The 18,641-nt window shown below is 53.2% G+C and overlaps 6 protein-coding genes across 6 annotated transcripts; 4 read left to right on the forward strand and 2 right to left on the reverse strand.

The window, feature by feature from the left end:
- Window positions 1–302: 302 nt before the first annotated feature.
- Window positions 303–2,438, reverse strand: UCRPA7_1537 (putative telomere-binding alpha subunit central domain-containing protein; the record flags this gene model as incomplete). The annotated part of the gene is made up of 2 exons (XM_007914117.1): window positions 303–2,206; window positions 2,258–2,438. The coding sequence occupies 2 exons, from the start codon at window positions 2,436–2,438 to the stop codon at window positions 303–305; spliced, it is 2,085 nt and encodes a 694-aa protein (XP_007912308.1).
- Window positions 2,439–3,300: 862 nt separating this feature from the next.
- Window positions 3,301–5,326, forward strand: UCRPA7_1538 (putative importin alpha subunit protein; the record flags this gene model as incomplete). The annotated part of the gene is made up of 3 exons (XM_007914118.1): window positions 3,301–3,534; window positions 3,843–4,352; window positions 4,415–5,326. The coding sequence occupies 3 exons, from the start codon at window positions 3,301–3,303 to the stop codon at window positions 5,324–5,326; spliced, it is 1,656 nt and encodes a 551-aa protein (XP_007912309.1).
- A 1,041-nt stretch (window positions 5,327–6,367) lies between these two features.
- UCRPA7_1539 (putative alpha-l-rhamnosidase a protein) lies at window positions 6,368–8,932 on the forward strand (the record flags this gene model as incomplete). Its single annotated transcript, XM_007914119.1, has 2 exons — window positions 6,368–6,666; window positions 6,733–8,932. The coding sequence occupies 2 exons, from the start codon at window positions 6,368–6,370 to the stop codon at window positions 8,930–8,932; spliced, it is 2,499 nt and encodes an 832-aa protein (XP_007912310.1).
- Window positions 8,933–9,336: 404 nt separating this feature from the next.
- UCRPA7_1540 (putative urease accessory protein) lies at window positions 9,337–10,326 on the reverse strand (the record flags this gene model as incomplete). Its single annotated transcript, XM_007914120.1, has 1 exon — window positions 9,337–10,326. One exon carries the CDS (start codon window positions 10,324–10,326, stop codon window positions 9,337–9,339), a length of 990 nt encoding a protein of 329 aa, XP_007912311.1.
- Window positions 10,327–11,192: 866 nt separating this feature from the next.
- UCRPA7_1541 (putative dna-directed rna polymerase iii protein) lies at window positions 11,193–12,658 on the forward strand (the record flags this gene model as incomplete). Its single annotated transcript, XM_007914121.1, has 2 exons — window positions 11,193–11,328; window positions 11,394–12,658. The coding sequence occupies 2 exons, from the start codon at window positions 11,193–11,195 to the stop codon at window positions 12,656–12,658; spliced, it is 1,401 nt and encodes a 466-aa protein (XP_007912312.1).
- A 606-nt stretch (window positions 12,659–13,264) lies between these two features.
- On the forward strand, window positions 13,265–14,798 carry UCRPA7_1542 (putative fad binding domain protein; the record flags this gene model as incomplete). Its single annotated transcript, XM_007914122.1, has 3 exons — window positions 13,265–13,301; window positions 13,412–13,596; window positions 13,647–14,798. 3 exons carry the CDS (start codon window positions 13,265–13,267, stop codon window positions 14,796–14,798), a joined length of 1,374 nt encoding a protein of 457 aa, XP_007912313.1.
- Between the last annotated feature and the right edge of the window lie 3,843 nt (window positions 14,799–18,641).

Here is an 18,641-nt window from a genome sequence, read left to right on the forward strand (position 1 = left end):
AGCTGGCGTTCTTTGGAGTTGTGACGATCGTTTCTGAATGATGCCCGGGCTGCGCAGACTTGCATCCATGTAATATACTTGTGAAGGATAGGTTGCGCTAAGCGCTTTCAATGTGGCTTTGGAGGCCAAAAACTTCTTCAAAATCGCGTACGAAAGTTCCATGTTCTCGAGTATCAAACGGGTATGATTACAATATCCGCTAAATTATCATTCAAGTAGACACGCCCTTTTTCTGGGTAATATAAAGACAGCGTGATCCAAACGTGCCCTCAGCCGGAATGCAAGAGCATCTTCGTAAGTCATTAGTCGCTACGAATTTTTGTCCCAAACAAAGAGAAAACACGCTCCCATTTCCAGTTTTCTCCAGCATTAGCCTCCTGGGCATTTCTTGCCTTAACCTTTATGCCATACTGCTGTAGACAACAAGTGAATGGCTTATTGGAGGTCTGGCTCAGGGTGGGCTCTTTGCCGCCGCCATTCCCCTCTCCATCCGAGCTATCCAGTGGTGGTCGCTCACCCGGCAGCTGCTTGCGTCCCCTAAGTTTGCCATTTCTCGCCTCCTCGACGGCCCGTTTCCGTTCTTCGAGATCTCCCCATAGTTTGAACAGTGTCTCGCGGAGCGTCTCTAGGTTCTCAGGATCAGCCCGCAAGTTTTTTGCGTCCAGGTTCGTGAGTAGCTGTGCTTGTACGTTGTTGACGACTACCCAGAACGTCTTCCGCTGCTGTGGTTTCAGCTTTGCAGTGGCGTCCTCCAGCTTCAACGCGAATCGCCACTCCCAAGATCCTGATGTGAACTTGTTCGGTATCTCCACATCAGAGTCGTCGGAGGAGTCGCCGCTGTTATCAGACAGTACATCGTACTCCCCCTTCTTTTTGACCACAGCAAAATCTTCAAGATTTGGCGGATGGAAGTCGACTACACGTACATGTGTTCTATATTTTGCATTGGTGAAAGGCATTTGGATCTTGACGTCCTCATCATCGATGCGAGTATTGTAGAAAATTGGTGCTAGTATCTGCGAGAGAGGCGTGATCTCCTGGTTTGGATACTCGCATAATATCAGCTCGCTCACATCCAACGCGGGGTCTTGTTTCTCTTTCTCTTCTTTCTTCTCCAGAGCAGCCCGCTTTGCCTTGCGGCGGGATCTGGAGTTGAGCTTCCCTCTTTTCCTATCTGGCTCTGAATCTGCGGCCTCCTCTGCTTCTTGCAGCGAGGCTTTCCTCTTCTTGGCTTGAGTCACTTCTGCAACGATGCCCTTGAGCTGCGTCTTCTTCTCGCGTTCATAGTCTCGCTTGCGCCGGATCGCTTCTTTGAAGCGGGGATCGATCATCTCCGCATCGTCAGCCGGGTCGAGGATATCTACGAGCATCTTTCCCATAAATGTACGGTCTTCGCGGAGAAACCCCTCAATATTGGCGGAATTGTGCCCAAATTTGATCTGTACGTTCCGCAGGCGAACCCATTCGCTCATCTGTATATTGGAACGGATGAAGCTGGCGTGCGGCTCCCAGCAGGTGACCTGCATGGTCTTCTTGCCGAAAGGGCCATTCCACTGCTGCGACAAGTCTGGTGATACTGATTTTGCCGTCTTGGCATTGAATTTCTTCGTGTAGCCATACGGATCGCCATCCCTCTCGCGCGCCACCAGATCGTCCACGCCATCGTAGGTCTTGTGGAAGAAAGCCGGATTTTCCGTATAGTCTGTGACCCAGAGCGTCATCTTGTCGCCAAGGTCGTAGGGCTCTTTCACCACCTGGACGATGATGTCGGCAAACTTGCCATCCTTGACGTCTTTGAGGAGCGTGAATTTCTCCTTGACGTTTAATGACTGCTCCGTCCTCGCCTGAAATAGTGTCTCATCGGGGATGTAGCCTTTGTCAACCTGCTGGTACATCCACGAGACATACTCATGCTCTTTAGCATTAGGCTCGCGCTTGACTCTCCCCCTTGGCTCTCTCAACGCAGCGAAAGCCGATTTTGGTGGCTTTGGAATTTTAGAGCCATCATATACGTGGATGTCCGTATTGAAGTTCGTGAGGAGAGACAGTGACCCATTCCATTTCTGGACCTTGACCATGAGAACCATAACAATGTCGCCAGCGTTGAAGTGAGGCATCTCTTTCTCAGGGCGGAAAATGTTGACGTTGACACCATCATTGTCCTCTTCAGTAGACTCATCATACAGGGTGACGGTGCACTTGTGATCTAAAAATAAATGTTATTAAAGAAATCAGCTAAACACATAGATGAACGTACCAGTACGGCCCGTTGCTATAGGGGCTCGAAAGTCCTTCACTATACCTAAGACACAAACCTGGCGGCCCACAGGAACCTGCTCGTCCAGAATGTCTTTGATGCTGGTGAAATTGGACGGTAGTGGGGGAGCTCTACGGCCATCCCGTTGTTTCGACGAAGGCGTCTGGGAGAATGAAGGCATGATTGACACTCCTCAGGTCGGAATCCGGCAGGTGCACGAGGGTCAGACCCAGACAGCTTCATACTTCTTCTGCAAAGTTCTCTGTGTTTCTGAATTCGTTTATCTATTTGCTGCCGCATTCAGCTTTCACCCATGGACGACTTCAAGACGCGCTGCTAGCCAATCCACCGCGTCTAGGGAGGGGCTAGCCTAATACGGCGTAGGGCTTCACAGAGGCTTCCCGCTAGAAAGTGGTCCGTGCATTCAACTTAGGTAATGTGAGGGGTCTTCAAAGTTGGGCAAAGGGTGAGGGTGAGGTCAGAGTCCGGAAGAGGACTAGCGTCAACGAGGGGTGCCTTTGTTGCCTGAGGTGTCACGATAGCCAGTCAGTCAGTCAGTTAGGCAGTCCGTCAGTCATCGGCCAGTTTTGTAGTGGCCTTCTGCCCTGGCTGACTCCACTACAAAATACCCCCAGCACCTGGGCAATTATCAGGGAGACTATCCGAACAGACCAAAACAGAGGTACTGATGCTCATACGCTAGCGTAGTGGGCTGGCTGGCTTCCTTCTTTCCCTCTTCAATTCTCACCTCACAGGCCAAACCTGACCTGAACCCCAAATAATAATTTCTCTGCTCTACACTGCACTGCACTGCACACCCACGCAAACCTTCTTCCCATCACTCCTTCGCCCTTCTCACCTTTTGAGGCTGCAGATCCAGACTTGAGCTTCTCGCCCAGTCCTCTCTTGTTGATCCTGTCGCCACTGTAGCAGGCTTCCAACTGTGATTTCTTGACGGCTTTTCCCCTCTTCCCCCCCTTCCTATTGATTGATTGCTTGTCACCCGGGCTACCATAGAGTGGAACCTCCCGACACCCGCAAACATGGCTGATCGATACATTCCTGAGCATCGGCGGAACCAGTTCAAGGCGAAGAACACCTTCAAGCCTGAAGAGCTCCGCCGACGCCGCGAGGAGCAACAGGTCGAGATTCGAAAGGCCAAGCGCGAGGAGAACCTGGCAAAGCGACGTGGTATCGGCTCAGGCGACTCGCGACCAGGCGCCTCCCTCGGCGCTGCTCCTGACAGCGACGATGAAACCGCTCCCACAGAGTCTCAGGTACGTCCTACATGTCATTGCTGCAGAATTTTATTTCTTTTTCGTTTGCACGCTCTGCAACATTGTTCTGTCTTCTTTTGCCAACTTTCGTGTTCGGCGTTGGCTGCGAGACCTCTTTGTGGTCCACTGTTGACCACAATTTTCGGGACCCGCATCCTCGCTGAACCGAAATGGAGCTCGGTTGCATCAATGTCGACAGAGCTGCTCCCGCGGTAATCGAGGAGAGACCCAGCTCATTCAACAAATATTTCCTATTTTGCTCAGACACAGATACGCATTCAGTGATCCGTCATGCTGACCAAATATAGCTCACCGAAGAGCTCCCCCAGATGGTCCAGGGAGTCTTCTCCGATCAGATAGATCTGCAAATTCAGAGCACCACGAAATTCCGAAAGCTCCTGTCCAAGGAACGCAACCCTCCTATCGAAGAGGTCATTAAGACTGGCGTCGTTAGCCGATTTGTCGAGTTCCTGCGATCCCCCCACACTCTGGTCCAGTTCGAGGCAGCTTGGGCTCTGACCAACATTGCTTCTGGCAGTGCCACTCAAACCCAAGTTGTCATCGAGGCTGGTGCTGTGCCTATCTTTGTCGAGTTGCTCGCTAGCCCGGAGCCTGATGTCCGCGAGCAAGCCGTCTGGGCCCTTGGTAACATTGCTGGTGACAGCCCTCAATGCCGCGACTATGTGCTCAGCTGCGGTGCCCTCAAGCCTCTTCTGGCCCTCCTGGGCGACAGCCGAAAGCTGAGCATGCTGCGTAATGCGACATGGACCTTGAGCAACTTCTGTCGTGGCAAGACACCTCAGCCCGACTGGAATACGGTGAGTCCTGTCTCCATGAATCGTGCTATCACGTGACGTCTCGCTAACATGCACTTTGACAGATTGCGCCGGCTCTGCCTGTTCTCGCCAAGTTGGTCTACTCCCTGGATGACGAGGTCTTGATTGACGCCTGCTGGGCTATTTCTTACCTCTCGGATGGATCAAATGATAAGATCCAGGCCGTTATCGAGGCCGGTATCCCTCGCCGTCTTGTTGAGCTGCTGATGCATGCTTCGACCTCCGTCCAAACCCCCGCCTTGCGGTCTGTCGGCAACATTGTCACTGGTGATGATGTGCAGACTCAAGTCATCATCAACTGTGGTGCTCTGCCGTGTCTTTTGTCACTGTTGAGCTCTAACAAGGATGGTATTCGCAAGGAGGCATGCTGGACCATTTCCAACATCACTGCCGGCAACTCTACCCAGATTCAGGCCGTCATTGATGCCAACATTATCCCACCTCTCATTCATCTCCTGTCCAACGGCGACCTAAAGACGCGAAAGGAGGCCTGCTGGGCAATCAGCAACGCAACCAGTGGAGGACTGCAGAAGCCTGAGCAGATTCGTTACCTGGTGTCTCAGGGCTGCATCAAACCACTCTGCGATCTCCTGGCATGCCCCGACAACAAGATCATTCAGGTTGCGCTGGATGGTTTAGAGAACATTCTCAAGGTTGGCGATCTCGACAAGCAAGCTGCCGGTGAAGGCCCCGACTCCATCAACCGCTATGCGCTGTTCATTGAGGAGTGCGGTGGCATGGAGAAGATCCATGAGTGCCAAACCAATGCCAACGAGGAGATCTACATGAAGGCATACAACATCATTGAGAAGTACTTCTCCGATGAGGATGAGGTGGCAGATGAGGGAATGGCTCAGGCACAGGGCCCCAACGGCACCTTCGGTTTCGGCGCCAACGGTGGACAGCAGCAAGGCGGCTTCAACTTCGCTAATGGCGGAGAGTCTATGGACATGTAAGACGGCTATCCACATGTCTCTGCGCTCGGTTCGAGAGGAGGGACTCGGTTACGTTGACAGTCACCCTCGCTTAAGCTATCGCAACTGGCACTCCACAGTTGCCATCAGCATTTCCCCATCATCCTGACACAGCACCGCCATGCCTCGTTTCCGATTTCCCGGACATAAATCACACACAACACTACAACATTAAGGTTGACAGTCACACTGCCCCCCCTATCCCATATCACACGAATTGGCGTTATTTAATTGTTATTTCTTGGAGTCTGCGGAAAGATGCTTTCCGTAGAGAAGGACAGAGAGAAGACAGGCCCTTTGGTAGCTTGAAAGCTCCAGCCTGACGATGATTGATCAGACGATACAAGGTGGTAATGCAAACAGGAGGGACGGCTCGGTCATGGTGGCTCAAAAAGGCTCTCCATTGCTGTAACGACGACGTTTGCTCAGCAAACAGATGACGAGCCGATTCCGGCATGCCACGATGGACTCGCTGGACACGGCCGGTGTGCCGACACGATGCCATGTGAGAGGAGGATTGGACGGGAGCGGGCGGTCATAGCTAGTGCATGACAGACCCGAGGAGAAGAGAGTCTGAGCAGGACTATCTGGCTTTGTGTTTCAACCAAGTGGTTGAAGATGAGCTCAACATCCATTGGCACATGTAGTCCCGTTTAAGCAGCGCAACATGGCACAATGAACGAAGCCAACTAACTGATGCCTGTGATATCATGTGAAATGCATGGTGACTTGAATACTCGATCATTGCTATCTGCCTATGCTTTGGCGGGGTTGAAGGAGTTCTAGCGGGGCCACTGTGATGATCTGCGGGGTTTCCAAGACCCTTGAAGCCATCCCCTGGCTTGCTGTGTCATTGCGCCTCGTGCGCTACCCACTCAGGTGAGCTTAGATATCATGACAGTCACCCTGATGATTTCATCTCAAACCAATTCGGACCTCGACTGCAGTCAACGCTCGATACAGGCAATCGTATTTATACCCATGTACTTGTTAACTCCAGAGTCTCAGCATTAACTAATAACCATGCTTGGCCACGCTCTGCGGGCCAGCTTGTTTCTCTCGCTAACGGCTGCCACGCCCTTCATTGATTACAACAACCTGCCCAACGAGACCATCTTTCCTGGCCCTTGGGAGGAGAGTATCAAAGCCCCTGCCAACAAGTCTTATATCAGGCCGGCGCGAATATGGAAAGCGAGGGGCAATGTGTCCGACTCAGGCTTTGACGCAAGTCTCCGGACAGCCGATCATGACTCTGGCAGTAGCATCCTCATTGGCATTGGGGGCATATTGACACTTGAATTTGATGAGAACATTGCAGGGAGGTGTGTATCTTCAAGATTCGTGATCTAATTCTACCTTTTTGTATACAAATGCTAACGATTTATCAGGGTATGCTTCGATGTCGAGTCGGTGGGTGATTACCCAACTGTTAACTTGGGTTACTCCGAGTCGCCATTCTTTGCAGCACCAGTGCCAGATGCTACTACCGATCGAAAAGAAAGAGACCTGCCTCTGGCCTTTCCATTCGGTAACAAGACTGGCCATATCTGTGTTGAGAAAGAGTTCATCAGAGGCGGCTTCAAATACCTAACTATACAGTTGCCGTACTCCTTCCGTTATGATCAATCCAAGTCCCAATTCTGGGATGCCATTGACGGGATCGCGAATGCAGGACAAAGAGTTCTCGGCCTGCAGCCCAAACCTCTGTCCTCAGTCCTGCGACCCGGCAGCAGCACCTACCGGCGACCTTTCGTCGCGCTACGTAACATATGGGTGCACTGCACAGCCTTCCCTTCACAGACAAACGGCCGAGCATACAGCGGCTATTTCTCCAGCTCGTCGCCTCTGCTCAATCGCATTTGGTACGCAGGTGCCTGGACACTGCAGCTGTCCACCATCGACCCGGTCGAGGGCTCGGCACTGATCGATTATAACCGCGCCATCGACGGCAACAAGAGCCCCACGGGCTCGTGGTACAGCAACTTCACCATATGCAACGGCTCCGCCGTGACCACGGACGGCGCCAAGCGCGACCGCGTCGTCTGGCCGGGCGACATGTACATCGCCGTGCCCGGCATAGCCGTGTCGACCTACGACATGCTGGCCGTGCGCAACGCGCTCGACGTCCTGTTCGACCACCAGTACGAGGACGGCAGCCTGCCGTATGCGGGCCCGCCGCTTGGCTTCAGGGGCGAGTTCAGCGACACGTACCACCTGCACACGCTGCTGGGCGTGTTCAACTACGTCCTGTACAGCGGGGACGTGGCGTGGCTGGAGAGCCGCTGGCCGGCTTATCTTCGTGCCCTGGAGGTGAGTATGGCCAAGGTCGACGAGCTGGGGCTGTTGCATGTCTCCAGCACCGCCGACTGGCTGCGGCCAGGGATGACGGGTCACAACCTTGAAGCAAGCGCGATGCTTTTCGAGGTGTTCCGCCGGACGTTCCAGCTCGTGGAGTTCCTCGGCTCCGACTGGGTTGTGGCAGAGCATGTCCGCGCCGCGACCAAGAAGAGCTGGGAGACGATGCAGCGCACCCTAGAGAAGGGCCTCACGCGCCTGTACTGCGCCGACAGCGGCATGTACGCCGATAACGTCGGGCGGCGGGGCTGCGCCGGTCCGGAGCGGTGCGAGGCGCAGGACGGCAACAGCTGGGCGCTGATTAGCCGAATGGCGCTGCTCAACGGGGATAGCCCAACTGCCCGCACGGCGTACAACGTCTCGGAGAACCTGCGTGCGCGGTGGACAAAGTACGGCGCGCCGGCGGTCGAGTTCCCGAACACGATCAGCCCCTTTGCGTCTGGGTTTGAGCTACTGGCGCACTGCGCCGCGGGCAACGTCGATGCCGCCGTCGAGCTGATGCTGCTCGAGTGGGGATACCTGCTAAACGGACCAGGTTTCACAAACAGCACGCTGGCCGAGGGGTTTAGAATTGATGGATACGTGCAGTATCCTGCGTACTGGAGCGCTGCGCGCAATAGCCACGCTCACGGCTGGGCGTCGGGTCCCACGGGCGTGCTGGTGACGGAGGTCTTGGGTATTGAACTCCAGGGGCCAGCGGGTTCGTCGTTCGTTATACATCCCGAGCTTACTAGATGGCTTGGCTGGGTGACGGGTGGGTTTGCCACGACAAAAGGCAAATTTGAGGTGACAATGTCAAGGGCTATAGAGGTTGACGAGGAGGGCCGTAAAGGGGCAAAGGGACAATTGGTGGTGATAACCACACCACCGGGCACGAGTGGTACCATCAGGTTGGGCCATGGTAGCTTTGAACATGAGGTGGAGATGCAGACTGTGGAGAGGACGAGAGCATGGTTTGTGAAGGATGATGAGGTAGTCCTCCCTCTAAACGACGGCACCGTATCCATGCTCGTTGGAGGAGAAAACTTGCAAAACTTTCGGAACCGAATCTCGTGGGCTCAGTTGCCAAAAAGCCCTTCCGAACGGGGTTTGAGATTGAAGTATGATGATAGCTTCACCAAACCCAAGATAGAAGACCGCCCGGTGGGAGTAATCGATTGGGATGCTCTGGAGAAAAACTACGCTCCTTCTCTGTGGGATATGGACTGGAAGATCCAGGGCTCTGAAGAATAAGCAGTCTTCAAAAAGCGTAAGGCATTCCAAAGACTGCCTGACTCCTAACATATATGGACCTATTGTAATCAAAATGCAGATAAATTGTCTATGATGGGTTCTATTAAAGTATTCAGGGGCTCTGCACTTTCTTCATCATGTGTATTCTGTCCTCTTTTTCGGCAGAATGTTTTGTAGACCGATATTGCTTGAATAAGCGGCTCCATCAAGCTCCTAAGACGTGCGAAATATCGACTTCGCCACCATTAACGAGATTGTATCAGCTGAATCTTTGATCAGGGGTGATATACACTCTATTTATGCTGTAATTATGCTGTAATTGATAAGGGCGGATCACTGAACGTAAATTTGTAAGAGCAAGTCCGCCATCATCAGCATCATGAAGCTGGCCGTATGAGCCTCATTCAGCGGACACACATCAATGCTTGATCTCCGAACTGCTTCACGATGCTACCTTCCCTTGATAGCATCGAACCGATCCACAACCTTCCAGCCTCGACAGTCGCTGACCCAAACTTAACCACGACGCAGCCCCTGACATTAGCAGCAGACCACAGTATCTTCTCTGTCTTCTCCATTTTGAGCCTGTTGGAGCGCCATATCTGGTGGTCATCCTTGCCCTGATCCTCTGTTTCCCTATCTTCGGCAGTCCTAAAGTCACGAGCGCCTATGCGAGGCAAAGCCGCGAACTCGGCTAGGAAAAAGTCGCCGAGGGCCTTCATTAACGGTCCTCGAAGTACCAAAGTTCCAAAGATGCCATGTCCATGCATCGTTTCCCGAAGCGATTTCGTATGTGAGTGTGCCTGATCTCCATCGAGGATAACCGCATCTCTCACAAGCAGTCTCTCCTTAGCCCCTAGATCCTTGGCGGAAGCCCAGACTTCATTTCTTCCAACCCATCGCACAAGACTCCAGTTCTCTCCACGGGCTGTCCGGCCCTGAGTGACCCAGTCCAAGAGACACAATGATGCATCCGCTTTAAGGTGAAAGATCTGCGTTTGCTCATATACACTGCCCTCAAATGGCTGGACGGGATCTGGTAGGAGACACAGAGCTGCATCGTTTCCGATCTGCACATGCAGCTTCTGTCTCGTGACGATATCGGGCGTCACAGACTTGAAGATCTTGGTGTGGCCCTGTGTCACGATGCTGAGCCGAGAGCCTTCCTGTACATCGATTGCGAGGTTGACGCAGTCGCCGCCAACCAGACCGCCGCCGTAGGAGAGAAGGAACACAAGGATGCTCTGGTGCTCATATGGCCGTGGTGGCGATATGAGTTTGAGTGGGTATTGGTATGTGATGGTCTCCAAGCCTGGCAAACCGTTTGGAAGCCGCTTGACAACAATCTTGCCCTCGCCAGCGGCAGATGAAGACTTGGGGAACGGCGAGTTCATGGTATGAAAACAGGCTTGATCATGAGAAGAAGTGATCCATTTTGTACAAGAAATGGCAATGCTAAGAGAGGGTAATTAGTGGTTATAAATGATCAGATCATAAGCTATATCAAAGACATTCTCGCAGTTGACTAAAGCTTTCACGAACTTGATTGTCATATCGTGAACCCCGTTCACTAAATCAATTCGGGTTGCCTGCCGATCACACTGGGACAAGCACAGTCCCGGGCCCTGCTCCACTGTAATAGCGCGGGGTGCTTCCCTAATCCAGCGCTGCTGTGCGTGGTCATTGGAGGCAGAACAATTATTTCGATGACTGGGTTCGTCCCCCACCTTACGTGAGGTCCGACTACAGACAGTTCTAAGCAACCGAGATAAAATTTGCCTGCGCAAACCTTGAGCTCACCCTTCCCTACAACCACCTCAATTACCCTTCATACCACGATATCGAGGCTTGCGATCACCTCGAATACCAACAATGCCACCAGCAGGCCGCGGAAGAGGCGGTCGGGCTCGGGGCGCCCGAGGCAGAGGAGGCGCATCGACTCGAGGAGGACGGGCAAGCGCTGCGACTGAAGGAGCTCAGAGTACCGATGCCACAACAGCAGAAACCACTACACAAGATGGCGGATCCCAAGCCAATGCCCCGGAAGCTTCGGCAGCAGTACCAAATTCACAAACGAATCCTACCCAACCCCCAACGACTACCACCACAAGGCCATTGGTACCGGCAGCTCGAGGCAGCTCGTCGGCGGGCTTTGCGGGAGTAGGCAGATTCCTCCCCAAGGGAGTCAGACGAGCCCAAGCGGAGCGTGATCAATTAGCGCAGCAGGAGCTAAGAAAACAAGAGGACAAGGCGGCTCTGGATGCGAGGATCAAAGCTCGTGCCAATCGGGCGCGAGGTCGCAGGGCCCGTGGCGGAAGAGGTGGCACATTCCCAGATCGCATTATTCGAGGCGGAACGGGAATTGGCGCATTCTCCTCCGAGAGAGGTCTTGGTGGGTTCTTTCGTCTTGCCGTTATTTGGGTTTGATATGACCATCGATGACGCTAATGACTGATCATAGACTATGGAGGCTCCAAGCCCAAAGTGTTTGCTGGTGGCTCAGGAGGCGGCTCAGGCAGCGGCGCAGGAGGCGGTCGGGGACGAGGAGTCAAGTCTGAGAAGGGCCAGGATCTGTTCTACAGCAGTAACAGTCGCAACTCGGGACCCCGTGTCAATGCCGACGACCTCGCTCCGACCATTGACCTGACTGACGTGAAAGATGAAGAGGAAGTTGGACGCAAGCGGGCTGTCATGCCCATGGGCATGGTTCGACATGAACATAAAGATCCTGAGGTGGTTGTGGCGACATCAGCAGAGTTGGAGGCTGCAGAGCAAGCGATGTCTGGTGAAACTAGCAGCTCGGAAGATTTGATTATGACTGATGCGACGGACTATAAGATCGTCGACGATGAAAAGGTCTGGCCTGGCGCCCCACAAAAGCGACGTATTAAGGTCGAAGACGAAAATGGCGAGCAGATTGAGATAACCGAAATCGATGAGCTCGCTGCCCGAAGATCTGCCGTGAAGCCGCCATCCTCACCAGAGCAGAAGAAGAAGGTAGCCATCCTCGAAAACACCGAAATCAAACCACCTAGACCGCGACGCGCTGCACCCAAAGACCCCGAAGACGAGGAAGCCGAGGACGATCTCTCATACATCCTTCGCCTATTCGGCATCACACAACCCGAGGGCGTTGACATGTCAGATATACCTGTTGAAGAACGCGTGCCTCCTGTCTCTCAGGCTGGCAATATGTACCTTTTCCAACTTCCGCCAGTTCTCCCCCCTCTCGCCGCTCATTCTGAACCCAAATCTACAAACCCCGTTAAGGACGAGCCCAACGATGATGTGGTCATGCTTGATGCCCCTGTTAAGGGAAGCGGCGGTACAGTCGACCTCACTTCTGAAGATCAGACTGCAATCAAAATAGAGGATAGTATCGAACCAGAGACAGCTAGCAAAGGCAAGATCCCCTCGGATGCTGAGCTATACGGAAAGGGAGGCTTCGTCGGCAAACTCAACGTCCGCAAATCAGGCAAGATAGAGCTTGTCTGGGGTGGCAAGACGCTTGAGGTATCACCAGGCAACCCAGTCTCTTTCCAAACCTCAGCCATCATCACCGAGAAGGACGATACGAAACCGCAACCGGGTGAGAAGGCTGGGCACAGCTATGGCATGGGAGATATCAAGGGCAAGTTTGTGGTCGCGCCAGTTTGGGCTGAGGAGGAAGAATGGATTGTCGATGCTTCAGAGCTTCCCCCGAATGGTATCGATGCAGCTTCATGAGCGCTATGCCTCGATTGCCAGAGCATGTCCACTGAGATCTCTTCACCACGAGAGAGACATATCTGTCCGAGCACCATATCGCCATATTCACAGACGGAGATCTTGAGGCGTCGATAGGACGCCACATCATGGAGCAGCACGGGTCGTTTCATGATGGGCTTTAGATAGGCCACCACCGCTACTCTGGATGTTAGCTTCTCAAGGCGAGAAGCGTCTATTTAGTCGCCTAAGCGACAGGCTCAGAGAGAGTTCATTTGCCACGGCGAATTCGGCAGGTTACCCGACTCCTGGACTTGAGCTCGACATTGAACAGCATCTGACCCCAAGCTCGCATCTCTTGCCGTTGTACATCACAAGATAGATGGTCATCAATTGATACCCCGACCTATGGTCGCATCAATCACTGCTCCTGATTTTCTTTTTCGAATGTGACACATATTTCCCGCAACGTCTTTGAGCCATGTATCCCTTGTAACCAAGATCAGTGTTATCGATCTCTCCACTCTTACCCCCTGTCTTGCAAGACATCCAGGAGCGGATCTCTTCCCATCGCGGACCCCTTACCCCGCAACCTTGATCACAATTTACCCCACAGTCCGGTACCACATGTACAACCCGACCGGATCTCCCGAGCGGCTCTTGTGTATGCAGGACAATCGCCCGGTACTTCTGATCGGAATGTGATTCTAGTGTAATAAATGACGTATATAGCTTCATTGTTAAGCCTGGATAGCTGTTAACATTTATGATCAGCCTATGGATGGCCGATGACCCCTGATATCTGCTCCAACATGGGCGACGAAGCAAACAAAGGAATCCACCTCGTGGTAATCGGAGCAGGTTTGGCTGGGCTTGCCGCAGCAGTTTCAACTAAACTCGCGAACCCGGCGCATCAAGTCACAGTGCTAGAAGCTACCAAAGAGCTACAAGAGCTCGGTGTAAGTGATAGTCCTGGGTACCAAGTTGCACACTCTAACAGTTTCTCCAGGCAGGCTTACAAGTCACCCCTAATGGGGCAAGACTCCTCCAAACATGGGGTCTCTCGGTGAATCCTGCGTGCCCTGAGACGCTGTCCGTTCACCGATTTGACGGGACGAAGCTGCTTGCACACGAGCCAGCGCTGCAGAAGGTCACGCAAGAACGATACGGTGCCCCTTTCTGGGATGTCCACCGAGTTGATCTCCAGCGCGCTATGGTCTCACGCCTCGAGGAGCTTGGAGGGACCATCCGCCTTAACTCGCGTGCTTCGTCTGTAGACTTCGAGGCTGCAAATGTGAGTCTCGCCGACGGTTCTCAGATCGCTGGCGATGTCGTCCTGCTGGCTGATGGTCTCTGGAGCACGATCCGCGGCCAATTCCTGGGCCGCGACTCCCCAGCCATCCTCACGGGTGATCTGGCCTACCGGATCACACTACCCGTTGACTCCCTCCGGGGGTGGCACGCCCCGGAGCTGGCAGCGTGGATATCAGATCGGCCCCGGGTGGACTTCTGGGTCGGAGCAGGCAGCCACGCAGTCGGATATCCCATGCGCGGGGGCTCCGTGTACAATCTCGTATTTCTATGCCCAGACGACCTGCCGCCTGACACGAACAAGCAGGCGGGCGACCTCGACGAGCTGCGGCAGCGTTTCGCGACCTGGGACCCCATCCTGCGCAAGCTGATCGGCCAGGTGCAGGCCGTCCACAAGTGGCGGCTGATGTGGCTCGACGCACTGCCGCAGTGGGCGCGCGACGACGGGACCTTCTTCATGGCTGGCGACTGCTGCCACCCGATGCTGCCGTACCTGGCTCAGGGGGCCAACTCGAGCCTGGAAGACGGCGCGGTGCTAGGCCATCTGCTAGGAAAAGTAAGTCTGGCGAAGAAGAAAGAGAAGCTGCCGCGCGTCGCGGAGATGTACCAGCGGCTGCGCATGGGTCGGGGACGGCAGATCCAGCTGGAGACGTTCAAGCAGCGGGATGACTTCCACCTGCCGGACGGGGAAGCGCAGGAGAGACGGGATAAACTAATGCTGGGCCAGTTGGGTAAGGAGGTCCAACCGGGATTCCCCTCGCGCTGGACTAGTCCCGACATTCAAGCGTTCCTGTATGCGTATGACGCTTACGCGGAGGCGGAGAAGGCATACCAGGAGAGCCCATTCTGAAACGTTTATTAGAGATATGCATAAACGGCAGTTGAGTCGCTTTATAAACGTGTAGTAAATTCTTTGTACAGCGAACGCCTACTCAGCCCAGGGTATCCTTATTCCCCAGAGTGATAGATATGTACAGTGCAGATGGATCATGGCACATCGGCCATCCACAAGAGCGGGCAGTATGACCCGTTCTTGTTGATCCACCCCTCTATGATTTGAGCCAAAGCCCAATGCATAAGCATTTCATCGCCAACAAGAGGACCTTTTCCCAAAATCAGGCCCAGTTCCCTTTCCGTTTCCCAATACATAGTATAATAAACCAGTTGCCTGTCCACAGCCTTATTTTTTGACCGTGTGATGTATATGTTTATATCCGCATCTACGACCTTTTGTAGTCCGCGGCGGTATTAGATTCGATAGGAAATGTCGGTTTTCTCGGAGTGATTGAGAATTTCGAAGACAGGTGCCTTCCGCGTGCTGTAAGACAGTCTTCATCAGCCCTGGTGCCCAGGACGGGAAGGCAAATGCTACCTTCCCCAGCCGAGCCCGACCTTACCGCTGTGTTGGCTTTGCGCCTCAAGCCCGTGAATATCGTCAGAAGCCTCGCTTGGCGAAGGCTCGCCCTGCCAATGTTCATGGACACGCGTAGGACCTTCAATGACAAAGACACCACTCTTAGAGCTCTCAGGTGGACTTTCTCCTGGCCTTGGTGTTACCTTGATAGCGCCGCCCCATGGTTGCTGGGATTTGGCTGAAGCGACCGACATGCGGGATAATCTCCCAGATGCGGTGCTCTTATCGGTCAGGGTTGTCCCTTGAGAGGGGAAGCTCTTGTTGGCGTCGCGGCCACCAGTCTCCATGTCAATGAGTGTCAGATCTCCTGGCCCAAAGCCTGGCATATTGCCGCGCCCTGACCGTTGCGTGCCTGACCTGAGACCCCCGCTACGGCCTGTAAAGCCGTAACTACGGCTGTTCTCAGTCGACTGGAAGCCCCTGATGCGCCATGCACGCAGAAGAGGTCTGATGGTAACGAGACTCGATGCAACGATAGCGACTCCTGGCTCGACCAAAGTCCATACCATGGCATCAGTGCCGGCAACTGTGTAGTAATAATTAGCAAGACGGTAGAACGGCTATAAAAAGAACAATAATTCCAATAAAGAGACGTCGGTGTAGGGGCGGGATCCTTACAGAGAATGTCGTCTGTATCCGTCAGGTCGGCAAGGAACTTTAGCCTAATAAGCGTTGCAATCGAGGCGCTGCGTAGCAATCTGTTAGCCACCAATGATCTCCAGGCTCCCCTGTTCCTGCATATATTTGACGTTCCACACAGAGAGAAAAGAAAACTTTGGACCAGACTTACAAAATTCCCAGGCCCAAGATAACGACCACGGTGGCCTTCGCTTGCGTAGTCATCTTAACTTGCCAAATCATTGGAATTGGCAAAAGGGCATAAAGCCAGTCGCTAATGATTGTCATGACACTGAGGGCATAGGCTGCATTGACGATCTCGTTGGCAGATACGCATTTCGAGTTAGGTATCGTGAAATCCCATTGTGCCTGGACAGGACTACATTGAAATATGTCCCAGAAGAAGAGGACTGTTGACCAAATCGCAATCACGCCCATGCTCACGTACAAGATCCACTTGTACCGTTTCTGTACAGCGAGACGTAGTAGGAAGACGGCTATGCTGAGCTTGATAAACATCATATTCAGTATGTATGTTGCTGTCGCAAGAGCTTGCCACTGGAGTCCATGTTAGCCTTTTTTGTGTTGTTGATTTTGTTTTTTGCAGAATGGAATTCGAACCATTAAAGCTGGTATCTGCTTCTCGTCGGACAAAGCGTCATTATGTAAACCAATGCCATCTTTAACTCCTACTAGGATGAATGCGCATGAAAGTGTGAAGACAGCCTGTAGACATCACGATTAGTTACTTCAACATAAAGACGGAATTGCTGTTCGATTTCCGTACCTGAGCAATCAGCATAAGCCAATCATCTACTTGGAACCCATTTGTCAAGACAGCGCGGACATATGTTCGCAACAAGACGGAGAAATATGTCAAGGCGAGAAAGACAGCAGCGGTGCCAACGAGCGCACCGCCATTGTTTTCCGTCAGGTCCACCTTCGCGGCCATGAGGCCGGCCGTTGCCAAGAGGAGGACCTAGTCGGGGATACTGCTCAGCCGACTAGAGACGACGACGACAACTACAGTAGTGCTCCAGGCTCTACTCTCGGTATCGACGGTATACAGAGGGCTTCAAAGTCGCATCATCGCAGAAACAGACAAAATGGAAAAGAAGCAAGTCACATCCTGGGAACTCCCTGGGGTAAAAATAAGCAAAGAGAAGACTGGGCAAAACATTGGGCCCTGTGCCGGTGAACGGAGATGAGTGGGCACAAGGAGCGGCGTACAAACGTGGAGCTTCTGGGCTGCCACGCGAGAAGATGCAGGAGATGCCTGGACAAGGAGGGATCAGCCCTGTCAGGTTCGCTTCAACACAACAGCATTCCCCTTGTGGGATTCAGACGGTTTCAATTTACAAGTTGGAAGTGGAGTTACGTGAGATGCTAGGCGGCCGAAACTGGATGGGGTTAATACAGCCATCTAAGAGACGTTTAGGTGATTCACCACCTCGCGCCACGTTCTGCGTACCCCTTGTCTGCGGCAACCATGTCCCATTTCCGCTGCAGACGGATTCTGTAGGGCCCTTCGGCGCGCATTGTGGCTGACACCAAAGTGACCAAACGTCCGGAGCTATTGGGCTGCATTATCAACTGAGGCCACGGCCGCTCGGCTATCCTTAGCGACTGTGACGGCGCAATATCTCATCCCAATAGCCTAATGCTGGCGCAACGACGGACCCGTAAACGTGTTGAAGCGACAGGTGAGGCCAACGGCAGATGATGTTTATACTGTCCACTGTGATTGTTCACTTCGCATGGTGCTTTGTGTTGGGAGTTGTGATCCCGGATGCATTCGTGTAGTGTGATGAAGACCCTAGGAGAAGGATGTTAGCTGAGACTGGAAGGAGAGGGGGTTAGCCAGGGACACAGGTTGACATCCCTGCTCGGCTAAGGGAAGCCGAGGATCAGCGATGTGCCTGATGTGCCTGTCATCCCCGGCTCCCAGCTGTTTGGATTGGGTATCACCCATGCCCTAGAGCGATGTTCCTGCAGCTTCCTTCCGGGCCAGTCTCGCTATAGAGCTGTAATGATTCAGAAGGCCAAGTCTGGTACGGATTGCCGGCTATTGTCCGATTGGCAATATTAAAGGCAAGCATCGGATCGTTATAGACAACGGCATCCAAGGAACTATTGAAAAGTTGATATGCGGCACCTTGATAATGCTCGATGTTCGCGTCATTTTCGCAATGGACCAGTCTTACACTCTCCACTCGCTACGGCTCAGTCAGCAGTAGGAACTGCGCCAGTTCATGAGGTGTAGGATTGGAAGTGGAGTTTTGAGACTCGACGGGCATCGATGGTCTCATCCACAGCTACTTCGCCGTCTTCCGAGTGGGGAACTCAAGCACTAAAATGCCCTAAATGCAACGATGTGACGGGCCAATTGGTGGTCAGTCAGGTCGTCCCCCAGTCTGAAGTCTCTGTGGAATCCCCAAATAGAGCTTCGAGAAGCCCCTTGTCCCGAAACAGACATGATAAGGGGTGACTGACTTGCAGCAGGACACACACTTTGTAGGGGCCCTACAAAGCTTCATAAATCGACATGGAGATTGTTTCGCGGGAGGATGTGAAACATGATAGCTCTCTCTTTTATCGACCTGCACCCCGCGCCGCAGCATTTTCGATCATGACAGGAAGGTGGGAGATGCACTTAACCCT

This window comes from Phaeoacremonium minimum (assembly GCF_000392275.1).
Source record: "Phaeoacremonium minimum UCRPA7 unplaced genomic scaffold PA7_03_scaffold_110, whole genome shotgun sequence".
Lineage (NCBI taxonomy): Eukaryota > Fungi > Ascomycota > Sordariomycetes > Togniniales > Togniniaceae > Phaeoacremonium > Phaeoacremonium minimum.